The 15,804-nt window shown below is 38.2% G+C and overlaps 1 protein-coding gene across 1 annotated transcript in view; it reads right to left on the reverse strand.

The window, feature by feature from the left end:
- Window positions 1–12,518, reverse strand: part of gab2 (GRB2-associated binding protein 2) — an 84,323-nt gene extending 71,805 nt beyond the window's left edge. Inside the window, exon 1 of the mRNA XM_007236775.4 lies at window positions 12,132–12,518. Within this exon, the coding sequence (XP_007236837.2) occupies window positions 12,132–12,203 (72 nt within the window). The 5' untranslated portion in view covers window positions 12,204–12,518. The remainder of the gene's footprint in view (window positions 1–12,131) is intronic.
- Window positions 12,519–15,804: the final 3,286 nt, after the last annotated feature.

Genomic DNA, 15,804 nt, shown 5'->3' on the forward strand with positions numbered 1-15,804 from the left:
GCTTAAGCTGTCCACCCTGTCGTGGTATTTTTCTAAAATATTTTAGAAACTCAAAATGTTCACCATAAACAATGAAACATTTCTGCAACTCGAGGTCTTTATGCTTGTCCAACGTGGGCCAGCTGGGACAGACCAGGGCTACACATCATGGTGTATATTTATGTATATTATTTATGACTATAACCTACTTTGGTTCAAGCTGGGAGCTTTCCGGGTTCCAAAATTAGGTCCGTGAACAGAAATGGAAAGTTTATTGTAATTAAAAGGGTGCTAGTCCTTTAATTCCTATTATGTTATCATTTATATTAGTGCCGTTTAATGGTCTTAAAATGGCAAAAATATTGTTTATCGCAATAATTTCTGGGACAATATATTGTTCGCAAAAACTGTAATCTTGACAGGCTTATGTTCTGCAGCTTGGCATGACAGAGTGGATGCATGCGTAATAGAAAATAAAAAGTGAATATAAAAAGTGATTATTCGGATAATGACCCTGGGACAAAAAGATGAATGAGCTTTCAAATTAGCATTTTTAATTATGATCGGACGCTCCTTCTTCGTGACAAGTTTCCGCCCTCTTAATGTGAATGTGATGACAGGAGATCAAACCAGGCCACAGCTAGCTTTCTGTTCCGAATCACGAGAGCGGCCATCAATGAGGAGCTCATTTCCTACAATTAAAAGCTGTCTGCTCCATTCAGAGCTGGAACAAAGCAAACGAACAAACAGCGAGAATTAAACTCTGCGTCTGCTCGGAACCCCGGGTACGTTTTCTCTCGTTTCCCTCCCTCTGAAAGCTCTGCGCTGCAGTGTTTCCTGTAGGTACCATCCAGAGGAAGTCTGGAGCCTGCTACCGCTGCAGTTCAGCTTCGGCCAGCCGCACAAACAGGTACGGCCGCAAGGACGCGCTGAAGGACGGGCTGCGTGCTATATAAAGATCAAACATGTCTGCTGTCACATCCTGGTTGGAGTGGGGTCAGGGAGAAACTGTGTCAGGTCACAGGCCCAGCTGAGGATGCTCATTTCCTTACGGCGTAATAAATAAAACAGGTTAAACGTAAACTGATATTTATCTAATAAAATTCACATTTTTAAAAATTCAGCCAATAGAGCTAACTCATTGTACTGTGTCAATGGTGCCACATCATCTACGCACTTTAAATGCTTACAAACCACAGAAACCAAACTGTTGACCACTGAAGTGTGCTCACAAGTGATGCATGAAAAAAGAATCAAAGTGCCTTTTTTTTTTTTAACAGTAATAACCACAGCAAGTCCTCGGCTTCTCTGATGTAGCAGAACAAGGAAAACGTCTGTGTTAGCGCAATGTTGTCTGTCAAAGCAGGAACTGGGAGGTGTTCGCTGCTGACCTCCAGGGGTAAGACCTTCCCAGCGACCCTCAGCAAAACAAGAGCGCAGGCGGCAGCTGCCACGGACAGCCCTGTTGCTTCTGCTCGCTGTAGAAACTCGCTGACCCCCACCCAGACACAAGTATGTACACACAAGGGTGTGGAGGGGTGATATGACAAGAATTATAATAATATTGTATAATAATATATTCTTTATGGTCCACAAAACATAATAATTATAGAAGTTTCTACAAAACACTTTCTACGAATGTCATCTTTATTAGACTCTATAACTACATTCATAAAACATGGCTATAAATATTTATAAAAATGCATAACCTGTTTTAGCCATGTTTATTAAGCATTATGACTTGTGATCAAAATACATTATAAGCAGTGCTTATAATATGTACGTTAAAATAGCATATATCTATCATTAATAATCTAGTCCCACAATGAAAAGTATGTCACTTTACTTGAAACGCACTTTGGAAGACCTGTTATAATACATTATAATGGACTATAACTAATAATATATTTAAGACAAGTGTAATTAATGAGCGGTTAAAAAAATTAAGAGTATTATTGAGAAAGTGTTATAAGCTTTTTAAGTCCTAATGCATTTTCTGCAAATTCTGCAAGCTGAGTTTCTTGGTATTGACGTATGACGTTATAAACACAGCTATTAATGCATTATGATGACAATTTATGATGCATAATAAACAAGGCTATGATGGATTATCCATTTTTATAAATATGTATAGCCATGTTTAAAATGCCTTATTAATGCATTATAATGTGCTATGAGTATGTGTATAGAGTCTTATAGAGATGACATTCATAGAAAGTGTTACCGAAGTTTGTATTGTGTTTTAATTCTTCCCTGAACAAAGCACGCAAAAACTAACATGCCACAGAATAGCAGTATGTAAACAATAACGATTACGAAGAGTTACCACCTCTATAAGTTTTGAGGTGTTATCTTGTGAGTGAGGTTAAACACTGGTCAGCGTGTTCACGTGGTCGAGTTATTGGAGGTCCAACAAGGGCCAAGGCCTGATTCTTCGATCTGAAAGTCTGAATAAGTCATAGAAGGCATTACCACGCACAGTGGACAGCACAGTGGAAAGCAATGATGATTGTGACCGGCAACATCTGGTTCGAATTGTCCTTGCTTACACACAAGAGATTCAGGTAGAAAATATATTTACATTCAATACAGAAGGCTCCACACTCACATATTCCATATTCCAGGTCAGTATAGTGTTCTTTAAATTTTATAGGACATGGCAAAAGTCATGGGACATGATGCTAGTTCCTACTTCCACTGCACTCTCACCCCAGCGAGGCAGTACATTACAATACCACACACACACACACACACACACACACACACACACACACACACATAGCTGTATATTAATGCTATATATTAGAGGTGTGCCAAAAAATCGATTCACATAAGAATCTTGATTCTCATTTACTACGATTCAGAATCGATTTAAAATGTCCCAAAATCGATTCTGAGGGGCGGGTTTTAGACTGATTTTGGGCTGGGTATTTTTGTTGGACCTGGCAACCCTGGGGATAGCGCTTGTCCTTTCAAACAGAGATCTTCCAGACACACACAGAGCGTAGGTGTTTGAGAATCACCGGTAAGATGGCAGAACAAGCACTATATTACATTAGATTAACGTGTAGTTTCAATGTTTTATGGCAGAATGCTTCATAACAAGCATAAAAAAGATCGCTAGTAGTTAGTTTCAGTAACTGTTAGCTAGCTAACTAGCTAACTTTCCAGTTCCACCTTAAATAACGCTACAGGTGGCAGCGGGCTGCAGCATTTAAGGTGGAACGGAAAAATACAATAAGCTAATCAGAGCTAATTTCAGCTCCTCATCACAGAGGAATTAAGGAATGGACCATATGAATTAATTTCTCCACCTCCTGCCCCCTTTCTGAAGAAATACAACGACCTTAAATTAACTAGTTAATCAGCAGCTGCTCCTGAACTTTAGCGCTCCACTGCTATCATCACATCAGCCCAGCAGCGTCACCTACACACCACCGCTAGTAGCCTGGTAATAAAGCAGTGTTATTTATTATTTATTTATTGTTCATTAACGTCATTGTGATATCCCAGTGATTCCTCTGTCACTGAGGACCCACATTCCTGCACATTTTATTGTTTTTGTAACACATTACCTGCTCCAGGACCAGTGTATATTATGGAGGGTTTTTTTTTCAATAAGATTCATAAGCCAGAAGCAGAAATTTTTATAATTCAAATCGTTTTGAATCAAAAATCGATTTTGAATCGAATCGTGGCCCCCAAAATCGGAATCGAATCGAATCGTGAGATAGTAAACGATTCCCACCCCTACTATATATACACTGTTTCAGCACTCTAGAAGGACATAACTCAAAGCAGAGAGAAGATGGGCTACGTTCACCTTGCCCCGATATGATCGGGCTGGAATGCTGTGATGAATTACGCAAACAGACGTGTTTGTGAAGTGATGTCAGTAGAAGAACCAGGAGAGTGGGCGGCAGCCGCTAATGCTAGTGCTGCTGCTGGATACTCAGGTTACACACTTTCACCGCCTGCTAGTAGGGAAACGCATTAGAGGCTTCTCTCAGAGACCCATCAGGAACGGCTGAGACTGGATGATCTGGATAATTCGTTTTCAGAACCACAAAAAGAAGCTCTTAAACTATTTCAGAAATAGTGGTTTTAATAGCCTTTTAGTAACACACTAGAAATAGCTATGTTCCAGTTATTCATATATAATATACAGCTCTGGAAAAAAACGAAGAGACCACTTCAGTTTGTGAATCAGTTTCTCTGATTTTGCTATTTATAGTTTTTGTTTATGTAAAAAAATGTTTTATATTTATGTAAAATGTATATTGTTGTTTTATTCTATAAACTATAGACAACATTTCTCCCAATTTCAAAATAAAAATATTGTCATTTAGAGCATTTATTTGCAGAACATGAGAAATGGCTGAAATACTACTACTAATAATAATAATAAAAGATGCAGAGCTTTCAGACCTTAAATAATGCAAAGAAAACAAGTTTTAGGAGTTTAGAAATCAATATTTTTGGTGGAATAACCCATCTTGGCATGTTCTGCTCCACCAGTCTTGCACACTGCTTTTGGATAATTGTATGCCACTCTTGGTGCAAACATTCTAACAGTTCAGCTTGGTTTGATGGCTTGTGATCATCCATCTTCCTCTTGATTATATTCCAGAGGTTTTCAATTTGCTTCAATCTCATTTTTTTCCAGAGCTGTATATATATACAGTATTTTAAACATTGACGCGTACAATTATTTTAAGGATTTACGTTCGGATCAGTCAGACAACAGCTCAAAAATGATATGTAGTATGTACAAGTATGTACACACAAATGTGTGTGTATTAGGGGGGTGATATGTCGGGAGTATGACAAGAACTGTAATAATACTGTGATATTTGAGAACCTCTTTATAGTCCTCAAAGCATATCCAGATATGATATATGAGTTAATTCTTCCCTGAACAAAGGCACTCAATCTAAAGTGCATCGGTTTCAGGCTGACATGCCACAGGATAGCGGTGTGTGTGTGCAATGATCACAAAGTGTAACCTCAGGGTATGGCTTGGGAACACCCACACCTGTATACGTGTATATGTGAGGTGTTATCTTGTGAATGATATTAAACTGGATGATTTCTTTTCAGAACCACAAAAAAGAAGCAAAGTATGGTTTTAAGAAAAGAAGCCATGATCCAGTTGTTCATACACATAAATACATAGCACAGATTACATTAATTTCATTTAATATTTATATCATATACAGTATTTTACCTATTGATGTTTACACTCATTTTAAGGGTTTACATTCACACTGGTCAACAGCTCCAAATGATAAGTGCTTTCTCACTGGACAGGGCAGGGTGTAAAGCGACAATGGCGTTAGGAAGAGGAAATGGAGAGCTGTTGTTGTGGGAAATGCCAGCACTGTCTCTCCACTTCCGATCCCTGGTTTTATTATAGCCAGTGTGGCAGCAGCGCTGTCCGTGGCACAGCTTCACAGAGTTAACCTCTAAGCGAAGAGAAGGGAATCAACAGATACTGTTTAAAGAGGCCCTAGAATGGGAAAACTGTATTTACCTTGGCATGGCTGAACAATGAGAGTTTGGTACACTGAAGTAACAAACCACGAACCTCAAACACTCCTGTGTTTCCTTCTTCCAAAACAAAATTCAACTCAAGTAAAACAAAACTGTGAAACAGGCCAGTTTACAAAACTCTAAAACTGTTAAGTAGAAGTCTGTTAAAGCTTTTCAACATTAAACATGGTGGGTTAATCAGGCGAATACAGAAGCTATGCTAATAAGGCTAAAAGCTAACACTAATTGACAAGGTAAACTCTGAGGAGGCTGACTGGAGGATGCGCTGCTACAGGTGTTCACATGATGATTGCAGAAGAGCTGGGGAAGTGAGGCTGGAAAGGCTAAAAGCTAAAGCTAACACTAGCTGACTGGGTGACGCTCCACTCTAACCCTGTTTTCACACTGGCAGGTGACAGAGTGACAGGTGACCATTCATTTCCTGTTGGAGGGGACGATTTTTGGCTGCAACAAACACAGTTGAGATTTTCTTAACTTTATGCAAATGAATTAAATACCTGTCAAGTTTTGGATTAAAAATAAAGCCTGCTTCGAGCCGTCCCACTAGCCCAACCAAGTTTCAGTATTCCTTAAATTTTAAGACAGATTTACAAGAAATCAAAATTAACCAGAGACACTAAAATGGCAGTTACAAATCTTTCAGAATGCATAACCCCATCCAGCTTCTCTTTAAATAGGTAAATTATACATTCCATTTTTCTAGATATTTACATGGAGAACTGCCACTTCCAGCGAGGTTAGTGACATTTCAGTTTGGAGAGGCAAAGGAATGTTTTTTTTATTAGTATTATATAATACGGGAAATCAGGATCTGAGCCCCCCTTCTTCTGCTCTGTGAAGTTTTGATTCCCACCGTACTTAATCAATAACCTCCTTTCCTGTATTATATGATAATTATTTGCACAAATACACGGGCAATTTGAAGTATGGAAGCAAATGGTAGCAAATAGTCAAATATATATCTTGCCAGATTAGCCTCAGTGCTAATCCGCCACACCATTAAAAAATGCCCATATGTGATGCCTCAAACGGCAATGAACACACCCACAAAAGACAAACATAAGGCGAAAGCAGGGTTAGGATGAACAACCTGAGGATGCGCGATGGTTTCTGGGGAACTGGGGAAGTGAGACTGCTGGTCTCATGCCTCTAAGACATGATTCCAGACCCAGAGGAAATTCTGGTGTCAAAGAACGGCCGACCACAGAAAATCCAGTTGCTAGGCTAAAAGCTATTTCTGTCAGACAATTCTTCAGTTTTTGAGTTAGCTAATCACACACTGAGCCATATACACACGCAAGGCTAGGCTATGCAGCTGTGGGTCATCATGGTGCATCAGCATCTTCAGAGTTTTACTCTGAAGCAAAGTAACAGGGTGGTAACAGGCTTGTTAAACCACATCTGAGCATGTTTTCACCCCAACCAAATACACATACTATTAATGTATCGAATCAAAACCTTTAAGTGTGACAACATTATCTACATACCATGTGTTTTTGCCTTTTCATTACATACTTTATAACGACAAAACATGCACCAAATCTAATGCTGTATGGCAGCAGATGAATACAAAATACGTAAAGGTATTTTGAATTCATCCCAAGTGAGTCAAATACTTACTGTTTATACTGTACATCCAAGAACAATTGGCTTGATAATGCATGATAATGATTACTAATGCGTGGCAGTAGCATGATATTAGAGACTACGTTAGTCATGGAATATAGTCACAAGTTCACAGTGTACTTTGATAGTATCTAGAAAGGCAAACAAATGCATCATCTATGTGATGTCATGCATATACTGTATGTCATGGGAGGGAGAAATCTCATTATGTGGAAGTGACCTATAATAGCAATCGTAAGCACTAGCACTAGCACAAACACCAACACTCCTGCAAATAGGTTTTCATTGAAATCATCAAAACTACTAGTATATTGTCCTCATAATTGTTCTAATAATCATATACACTAAATAGTAGGGGTGCTGCTGGCCACATGCTTCTGACAAATGATTCCAGACCCATCGCTGATGAGTAAATTCCTCTGATGCCATGGCATGGGATGCCACAAGATTAGTCATCTATTTTCAAGTTTCCACTGCTGATACTGGAAAAAAAAAAACACACGCACACAAAGAGGCGGGGTACGATTGCACTTATCACTCAACATTTCCCACTCTGAGCACAATCAAAAAGTTACCCCACCACATTGCACAACCACAAAGCATACATCACATTAGCACACACACTCAAACAAATACAAAATACACAACAGCTCCTGTGATTTAGCCAAAAATGCTACCACAGCATAGCATAATAAATGCTGTGAATGCGAGCCATGCTCAAAAAAGCCAAGTGAGGTCATGCTAACTGCTATGCTGTCACTCACTGTTAGCATGTTTAAGTGAAGTGTTCCTTTAGCAAACAGTCCTGCTGCTCAAGACAGCACATTCCTCTTTTTTTCAACTGGTTGCTACAGGGCACTAACTGACAAAAGTGTTGCGCTGCTGATTTGCATGTTGTTTGCATGGCACGGCTAAAGTTCAGGTGATTCCTTATGTAATACAATGTGATGTGACGTGTAGGCTTAATTTGCGTACAGTGTACTGCCAGAAAAAGCATGTTTTAGACTGATAAATGGGAGTTTTTGAGATGGTAAAGCCTGGAGAAATAGTATCTCTTCAGCTGAAGCCAAAAAAACAAGCAGATTCTAGACTCAGTAGAGGTTGTATTGATCGTACCCAGCAGATCAAAATTAAGCATGACAATGCACTCAACGAATACGTCAAATATATGCAGAGGGTACTAATAAACCAGCCAGAGGGAGACAGTAGTTTAGGATGAGTCTGTGTGTATTTATGGGGCAATATGTACAAGCTTTAAATCATAACACACACACTGCATGCAGATATAACACAAGGGGTTCTTCATGTTACTTTAGTAAAAGTAAAAGAAAGTCATAGAATAGGAACTAGTATCCTAATATCTTGTCCCATGACATTTGCCATTTTGCCATGATGCCCTCTACTGCATTATGCTGTCCACTGTGGGTGGTAATGCCTACATATATTGATGTTGTTCTATGGTCTATGCTGTAATACATGCATGCCATTGTTCAAACACAGCCATAAAATAACACCTTACAGCATGCGTGTGTGAAAGGGTTTCCCAGCCATTGCCTGATGTGGATTTGACAACATGAACAGAAATAGACCAGGTCCAAAAATACTCAGCTTTTGTATGATTTTTTACATTGTGACCTTGCAATCATCGCAAAATGATGTTGAGTAAATGTAAATCCAAGGTACAGTATGTGAGAAAAACAGGCAGGATGTTATGCAGATGATAAGTTACTTGTTATTAAGCTAAATGTGCTATTTTTATGATTTTATGATTCTAATTTTTACACTTACATTTTATGAACATACTTTTGGGGCATGCATAGTCAATACAAAAATAACTGCAATTACATCTACCTGAATTGAAATGTATTTAATTATAAAAATGCAGATATTGTTGGAGAGTTGCATACATTTCATTGAATTTGTTTCCCGTTTTCTCCACACTTTACATGGCCAATAACCCAACCCACTCATTAGGACTCCCCCTATCACTAGTAATGCACCAACACCAGGAGGGTGAAGACTAGCACATGCCTCCTCTGATACATGTGAAGTCAGCCATGTGTGCTGATGCAGCATTACTGAGTAGCATCTCAGCGTGCTTAGAAGAAAGCGCAGTGACTCGGTTCAGATACATTAGCTCACAGACGCTTTGTGCTGATCAAAATCACCCCATCTACCCACCCAGGGAAAGCAAGGCCAATTGTGCTCTCTCAGGGCTCCGGCAGCTGATGGCAAGCTACACAAACAGGATTCGAACCAGAGATCTCCTGATGACTTTCTACATTCTGAATGATACTAAAACCTTTACTTTTCTTTATACAGTCAGTAGAATGAACATGTCTAACGGGTCCTAGCTCTAGCTGATTGCCAATACCTCAGTGGTGGAATGCTGAAGTCCACAGCTGCTTAAAATATCTCCCTACATTAGGATGTCAGCAATGTCAGATGACAGCAATCCCGTTTGCTAAATGGCCTGCATTGTCCACCTCGAGCCGTCCAAGCCCATTTAAGTGGAAGGAATTTTGAGATGGGACGATTAGTGCTGTTGATGTTGCCAGGCTCTGCCTCCATGTCTGCTTTCTGCTCTGTTGTCTTGTGCTAAGTGGATGAGAATCCTGCCCTGTATTTTTATGAGTGTGCTGCACCTCCGCTGTCCCGGGGCTTTTGTGAGGCTGCGATGGGGGACCGGCGGTGCTGGCATTTAGCTCGATGGCGCTGTAATACTTGCTTTCCTCTTGACTGCAGCTGGTCTGTTTGTTTTGACATGAGCAGTTCCTGAGCGGCTCTGCACTAGACAAGGAAGCTTTATATGGAAGACAATGAGGAAATGACCTAGTATCTGTGAAGACGTGAAGATACAGGCTTCTTCCCAGTGAAACCAAGAAAGAGGACAAAAAATAGAAGAGTAGAGAGAGAGAGAATATGAGAAAAAGAGAGAGAGAAAGAGGGGGAAGGATGACATCATGGCAAAGTTAGGCAGGAGGATGGAGAAGGTTCTGTAACGTAACCCTGTAGATAAACACTGGACAGCTGTATTTATGAGAGCGGGAGCTGCAGGCCTTTCCTTGCTTTTGTACAAAAAAGACAAGAAAAAAAAAGAACAAGAGGGAAAAACATTATCTGCTCTGGCAGAAACCGGAAAGCATTAACCAAAGTTCTTCAGCTAGTCAGTCCCCAATGTCCACACACCAGGATGGCAGGATGAATGTTCAACAGTCTACATGCACTTCACCTTACCATTACCCCCAGCTTTACTTTACTACAGGTCCTGCTTCTACAACAGAGGAACAGTTGTAAGGCCAGCTGTCCCAAAGAGAATTATAGCTGGGGGACAGACGGTGGGCTCCATGGCATCGTTAAACCCTGTTGTGCAAACCACTCCAGCAATGACGCGGTTAAATCCAGATAATACAGTAACACAAAACGCATCTCTACTAGCTAGCTAGATAGTCATGTGCATTCCTGTTGATTAAAATAAGGAACTTTAGAACCGGGTGGAAGAGGAAGAAGAGAACATAGGATGCTGTAGAGTGCACCTGCTATTGATAAAACCAAAAGGGCACAAAAAACAAAACCAACGAAACACAAAAAACACCACCAATCTTAGAAACTCATCCCTGCAATCACTTAAATTTAATCCTGAATCAGATTTCAAGGTGGTAGCTACTAATCAACAGTTGAAACTAGGACTAGACATTTCTATATCAATATTATGGTGAACTATATAGACAAATATTCTAATGATTTAACATCCCGGTATCGATGTGGAGAGCAATCAACTCAAATGATTTTTTTTTTTTTTTTCTAACACTTAGCTCGGCTGCACTCACTGTGCACTCACTCTACCTTGCTGTGCCTCACTCTGCCTCCGGTCTAGTTATTTATGACACAAGATCACAGTGAGTCTGCACCTTTCTTTGTTGCTGCACGTAAGTAATGCAGTTTAAGTTTGGTGTCATTCAAGGCATTATCTCAGCACTTTCAATGTACATATTGTGAAAACTCATATGGTGATAACAAAAGGAATACAACATAATATAATTTATCATACATTCATAATCAATACATACATATCACACATCACATAGAAAAATTTTTAAATAATGGTGATATGATTTGATATGATAAAAACGTATGTGATGTTTCAATATACATTATATTCTGACATTCTTTAAAGAGAGAGAACACTACATAATTTTGTAAATTATTTAATTTTACATTAATTTCATTGTAGTTTTATCTGAAGTTTTATCTGATGTATATGTATAATCCAAACTGATATAATATAACTAATATTTTGTGATATGGTTCACTGCAGCTAAACAAATCAATAATTAGGCTATGTTTTGGGTTACAACCACCTAACAGTATAAACAGGTTCTGGTTTCTCAATCTCATTAGAACTGTCCGTAATGTATGTCTGTATGTAATTTTGTTGTTTTTGTTGTTGTTTTGCTGCTCCTTACAATATATAATTTTCTTATTGTTCTTTTTTCCCTCATGATTTGTTAAGTTTCCACTGCTTGGTTGTTTGCATATACATATATAAGCCCAATAAACAATTGATCACAAAAAATAAATAGTCTATATTTAGATTTTGACATTGTGAAACTTAATAAATGATTTAGACAGCATTAACAACACAAATATGACGATAATCAATTATATTACTATTTAATTCTTTTTTTATTATTGTTAATTTGTGATTTTTTATTTTATTTTGCTATTTTCTTTCAGTAGGGTATTATTATTATTATTATTATTATTATTATTATTATTATTATTATATGTTTTTACTGGAGAGTGTATGGCTATAAACCTACTAAACGAACCTGCAGCATCCCTGTCACTCAAACAGCCCACTGACCATCAGCCTCAGTGACAGAAAGTGACAGAAAGAAAACAGCAGATAAACAGTAAGAACACTCTTTAAAAAGCTCTTTAAAGAAGAATTAAACACGTTATTGTCTTACATATCGGCGGAGTTTCTTCTCGGGTGGAGACTTCCTCAGCCAGCCCTGGCAGATGATCTCTCCTCCGCTCATGTTCAGCAGTAGTAACTGATGGAGAAAGGCTGGTTCTCCTCCGGTCGGTTCTCTCACTCTCTCTCAGACTCGCTCTCGGGTTGTTAGTATCCTCCTCATCAGGCGATGCGCTGCCGGTTACTCAGAGCCATCTGCCGCCGCTCACTGACGGAGTATCAGGAGAGCAGCACCGCGGCTCATCTCTCTTCTCTGAAGTTTCTGTTAAACTCAGTGCTGTATCTGCCCCGCTCTCTCTCTCTCCTCTCCGCTCCGGGAAAGCTGTGGCGGCGGACGGGCGCGCGCTCGCTCGCTCGGCTCGAGACTGGCTGTGTGGGAAGCAGCGTAAAAAAGTGATTTGTTTTTTGTTTCACACCCGTTTTTAAACCACGCCCCCTCTTCGTCGCCCCGCCCTCCCCGCGACACGATTGGCTAATAGTTCCAACTCACAACCCGGCCAACTTCTTATTAATCTTATTAATCTGAACTACTGGCCAATCACAGAGCTCACAGCTTGAAGGGGGCGGGGCCATACGAAAAACGGGCGTGAAATAAACTGAGCGCACGCTGGTTTTCCCTCGTCACGCCCCGCCCAGTGAAGTAAAAAGATGACCCGGACAGAAAGAGGCGTGGCATCATTGTAGCTACAGAGATTAGCAGGGAAATAATTAAATACTGACTCAATTAAGATTAATTAACTACGTTGTTGTTTTTTTTATTAAACTTACATTTAAGTAGTCTGTGATTTTATATATAAAAAATAATAATTAAGAGGAAGATGGATGATCACAAGCCATCAAACCAAGCTGAACTGATTGAGTTATCCAAAAGCAGTGTGTAAAAACCAGGGTTATTGAGCTCTTAAAACTGTATGAATATGAACTTGTTTTCTTTGCATTATTTGAGGTCTGAACGCTCTGCATCTTTTTTTATTATTTCAACCATTTCTCATTTTCTTCAAATAAATATATGTATAAATGAGCTGTATATATAATATGACAGGAGGTGCAAATGACAAATAAACATTGAAACTTACAATAAAAAAGCTTGGACACACTTTAAAGTCAGTGCTTTTTCATAGGGTGTAATTGGAGATAACCACACCTTCAATGTATTTTAGAATATATATATATTTTTATATATACATTCTTTTTTCATACATCTTAGTAAAAATTATAGCAAACTTGTGGTTGATAACTTTTACAAGAATGTAGTTATTAAAGTTAAAGCCGCCTTAATTTTACTACCTGCCTTTAAAAACTATTAACATTTGCTAGCTCTTTTTTTCCCTCAGTATGAACATTATTGAGGGAAATCACTGCAGAATATTTATATTTAAAGAGGTTTTAAGCAAATCAGTTAAGCCATGTGAGAATTTATAGTATAATATTACAATTAAGTTAAACATGTATACAAATGAGATACTAATAATCTGAAACCAAAAAACACGGAACAATTGGTTAGAAAAAGCCACCATCTAGTGGTAAACTAGAGTGGTGTTTGAACTGATCTACACCTTTCTGGGTCAGAATCATCAAGTTGTTCCCAACAGAAGGAAAATTACTATATTACGCTGTTTCACAGTGGGAATATCCTTCAAACATAGAATTTAGTTTGATAGCAAAAAGAGCTTCAAAATTTGCTAACAACCTTTTTATATTATTTACCTGCCTTTTTCACTCCTGGATATGAACATTACTGGGAAAAATCACTGCAGAATGTTTAGCTATATTTAAAGTGTTCCAGGCAAATCAGATAAACCACATTACAATTTATAGTATTGAAATAAAGGCAAATGTGCAGTATACAAATAGACTACTAATCAACTGGAACCAAAAACCACAGAACATTACCAGTAGGTTAGAAAAAGCCCCCATCTAGTGGTCAACAACTGTAGTGTGGCTTGAGTACATTTACCATTTTTTCTGGTGCAGAATCTTCATTGACTAGTTGATGACGATCTGAAACACTCTCTTTTATATTACAAGTTTAAAAATCAATCATATAAAGCCCACTAATCTGGCTATACCTCTCCTCATATTCATTCACTTGGATATTTTCATGTTTACAACTTTTAAAAACAGAATCCTGGTCAGTGTACTTTGGCTTTATTGACATGAAAACATTGAAAAGTTTTCATACCCAGTCACTAGCAGGGTAATGACCAGTACACACCTTTTCAAAACATGTAAAGTCATCCTCTATCTCTAAAACATCAGCATTTAGACACAAATAACTTTAGTTTGGTCAGGCACTAATGTTGGATCTTCACTCAATGCAGTGGGATTTATACCCGTCCAGCCAATGAATAATTCACTTTGGGTTTGGTGGCCCTAGGCTCATATGAGACTCCAGCTCCAGGTTAACTTGTTAAACTTATACCTTATACACTTTTCTATAGACACTAAATGAAAAACTGAGTGCCAAGGTCAGCAATAGGTCCACCTTAAAGGGGCGCTAACCCCCTAATTAGATTTTAGTTAAATTTGAAAATGACAAAAAAATAAATAAATAAATATATAAAATATTACTGTGTACATTTGTTTGCAGTAGTTCTCTTCTTTTAGGGCTGTCCCAATCACATTTTTTTCCTCAGAGTCCGAGTCATCTGATTTTGAGTATCTGCCGATTCCCGATCTGATACTTCAGCAATGCAATAAAAAAAAAAACACATCCAAGTTATCCCTTAATTATTATTGAAACAATGGTATCAAAACATACCATTTTTTATAATGAAATAAACTAGTACTAATTAGCTATAGAAATTATTTATATTAAATGTGCTTGTTTTCTTAAATTAATGAACTAAAAAATGTCACACAACAAAAAAATTGTGATTAATCATTATTAAAAGCATAATTTTTTTTTAAATGCTGGTAGTGTCCAGTTTTTTTGGAGGGGGCAGTAATAATAGAGTAGTGTGGTTTAGGTTTATCAGACTAGATTTACATTTTATTGTATTATAAAATCTCAGGGTAGTTTTGATGCTTTTTAAATGAGAATATTTTAATGTTCTGAGTTACTGAGTTTAAATGAGAGCTTTAATGAAGGTAGTGTAGCTTCATATATTGCATTTTTTATATTTCACAGAGAGAGATGTGATCACTGTATCCCAGATACAGTGTGCTGGGAAGTCCACTTTCTTGTGCTTTTATGCTTTGCTTTTGCACCCAGAGATGTACTTCACCAAATTTAATACGACTGAAAGATTGGAAGGGAACAGTGATATCTTTACTACTGAACTAATTAATTATGCTAAAAGCTGAACAGAACTTTGTGCTAAATGTACTTGGGAGGATTGAATGTCCTCAAATTCAAGAACATGACCATAACGGGTACATAATGGGTTTTACGTCTACCTTGCTTGGTCTGGACCTTTAGTCATTTAAGGTTTATCCAAACTTAAATAACAGGTGTAAAAGGTGCCATGAACCACGGTCCAGATGATCCAATGGATCAGCTAAAGCATGCTATATTAAAGCACTTTTAAGAGTTGGAATTTTAGGACCAATTTCAGAAAGTTTAGGCAGAATAAAATCAACCATCCAATGCTTTGAATGTAATACTTTTAACTCTGCTTGCAATCCATAGGTTGTATTCAAAATCAAGGAACGTAAGGGGTTAA

Source organism: Astyanax mexicanus, chromosome 18 (genome assembly GCF_023375975.1).
Source record: "Astyanax mexicanus isolate ESR-SI-001 chromosome 18, AstMex3_surface, whole genome shotgun sequence".
NCBI classification, from domain to species: Eukaryota; Metazoa; Chordata; class Actinopteri; order Characiformes; family Acestrorhamphidae; genus Astyanax; species Astyanax mexicanus.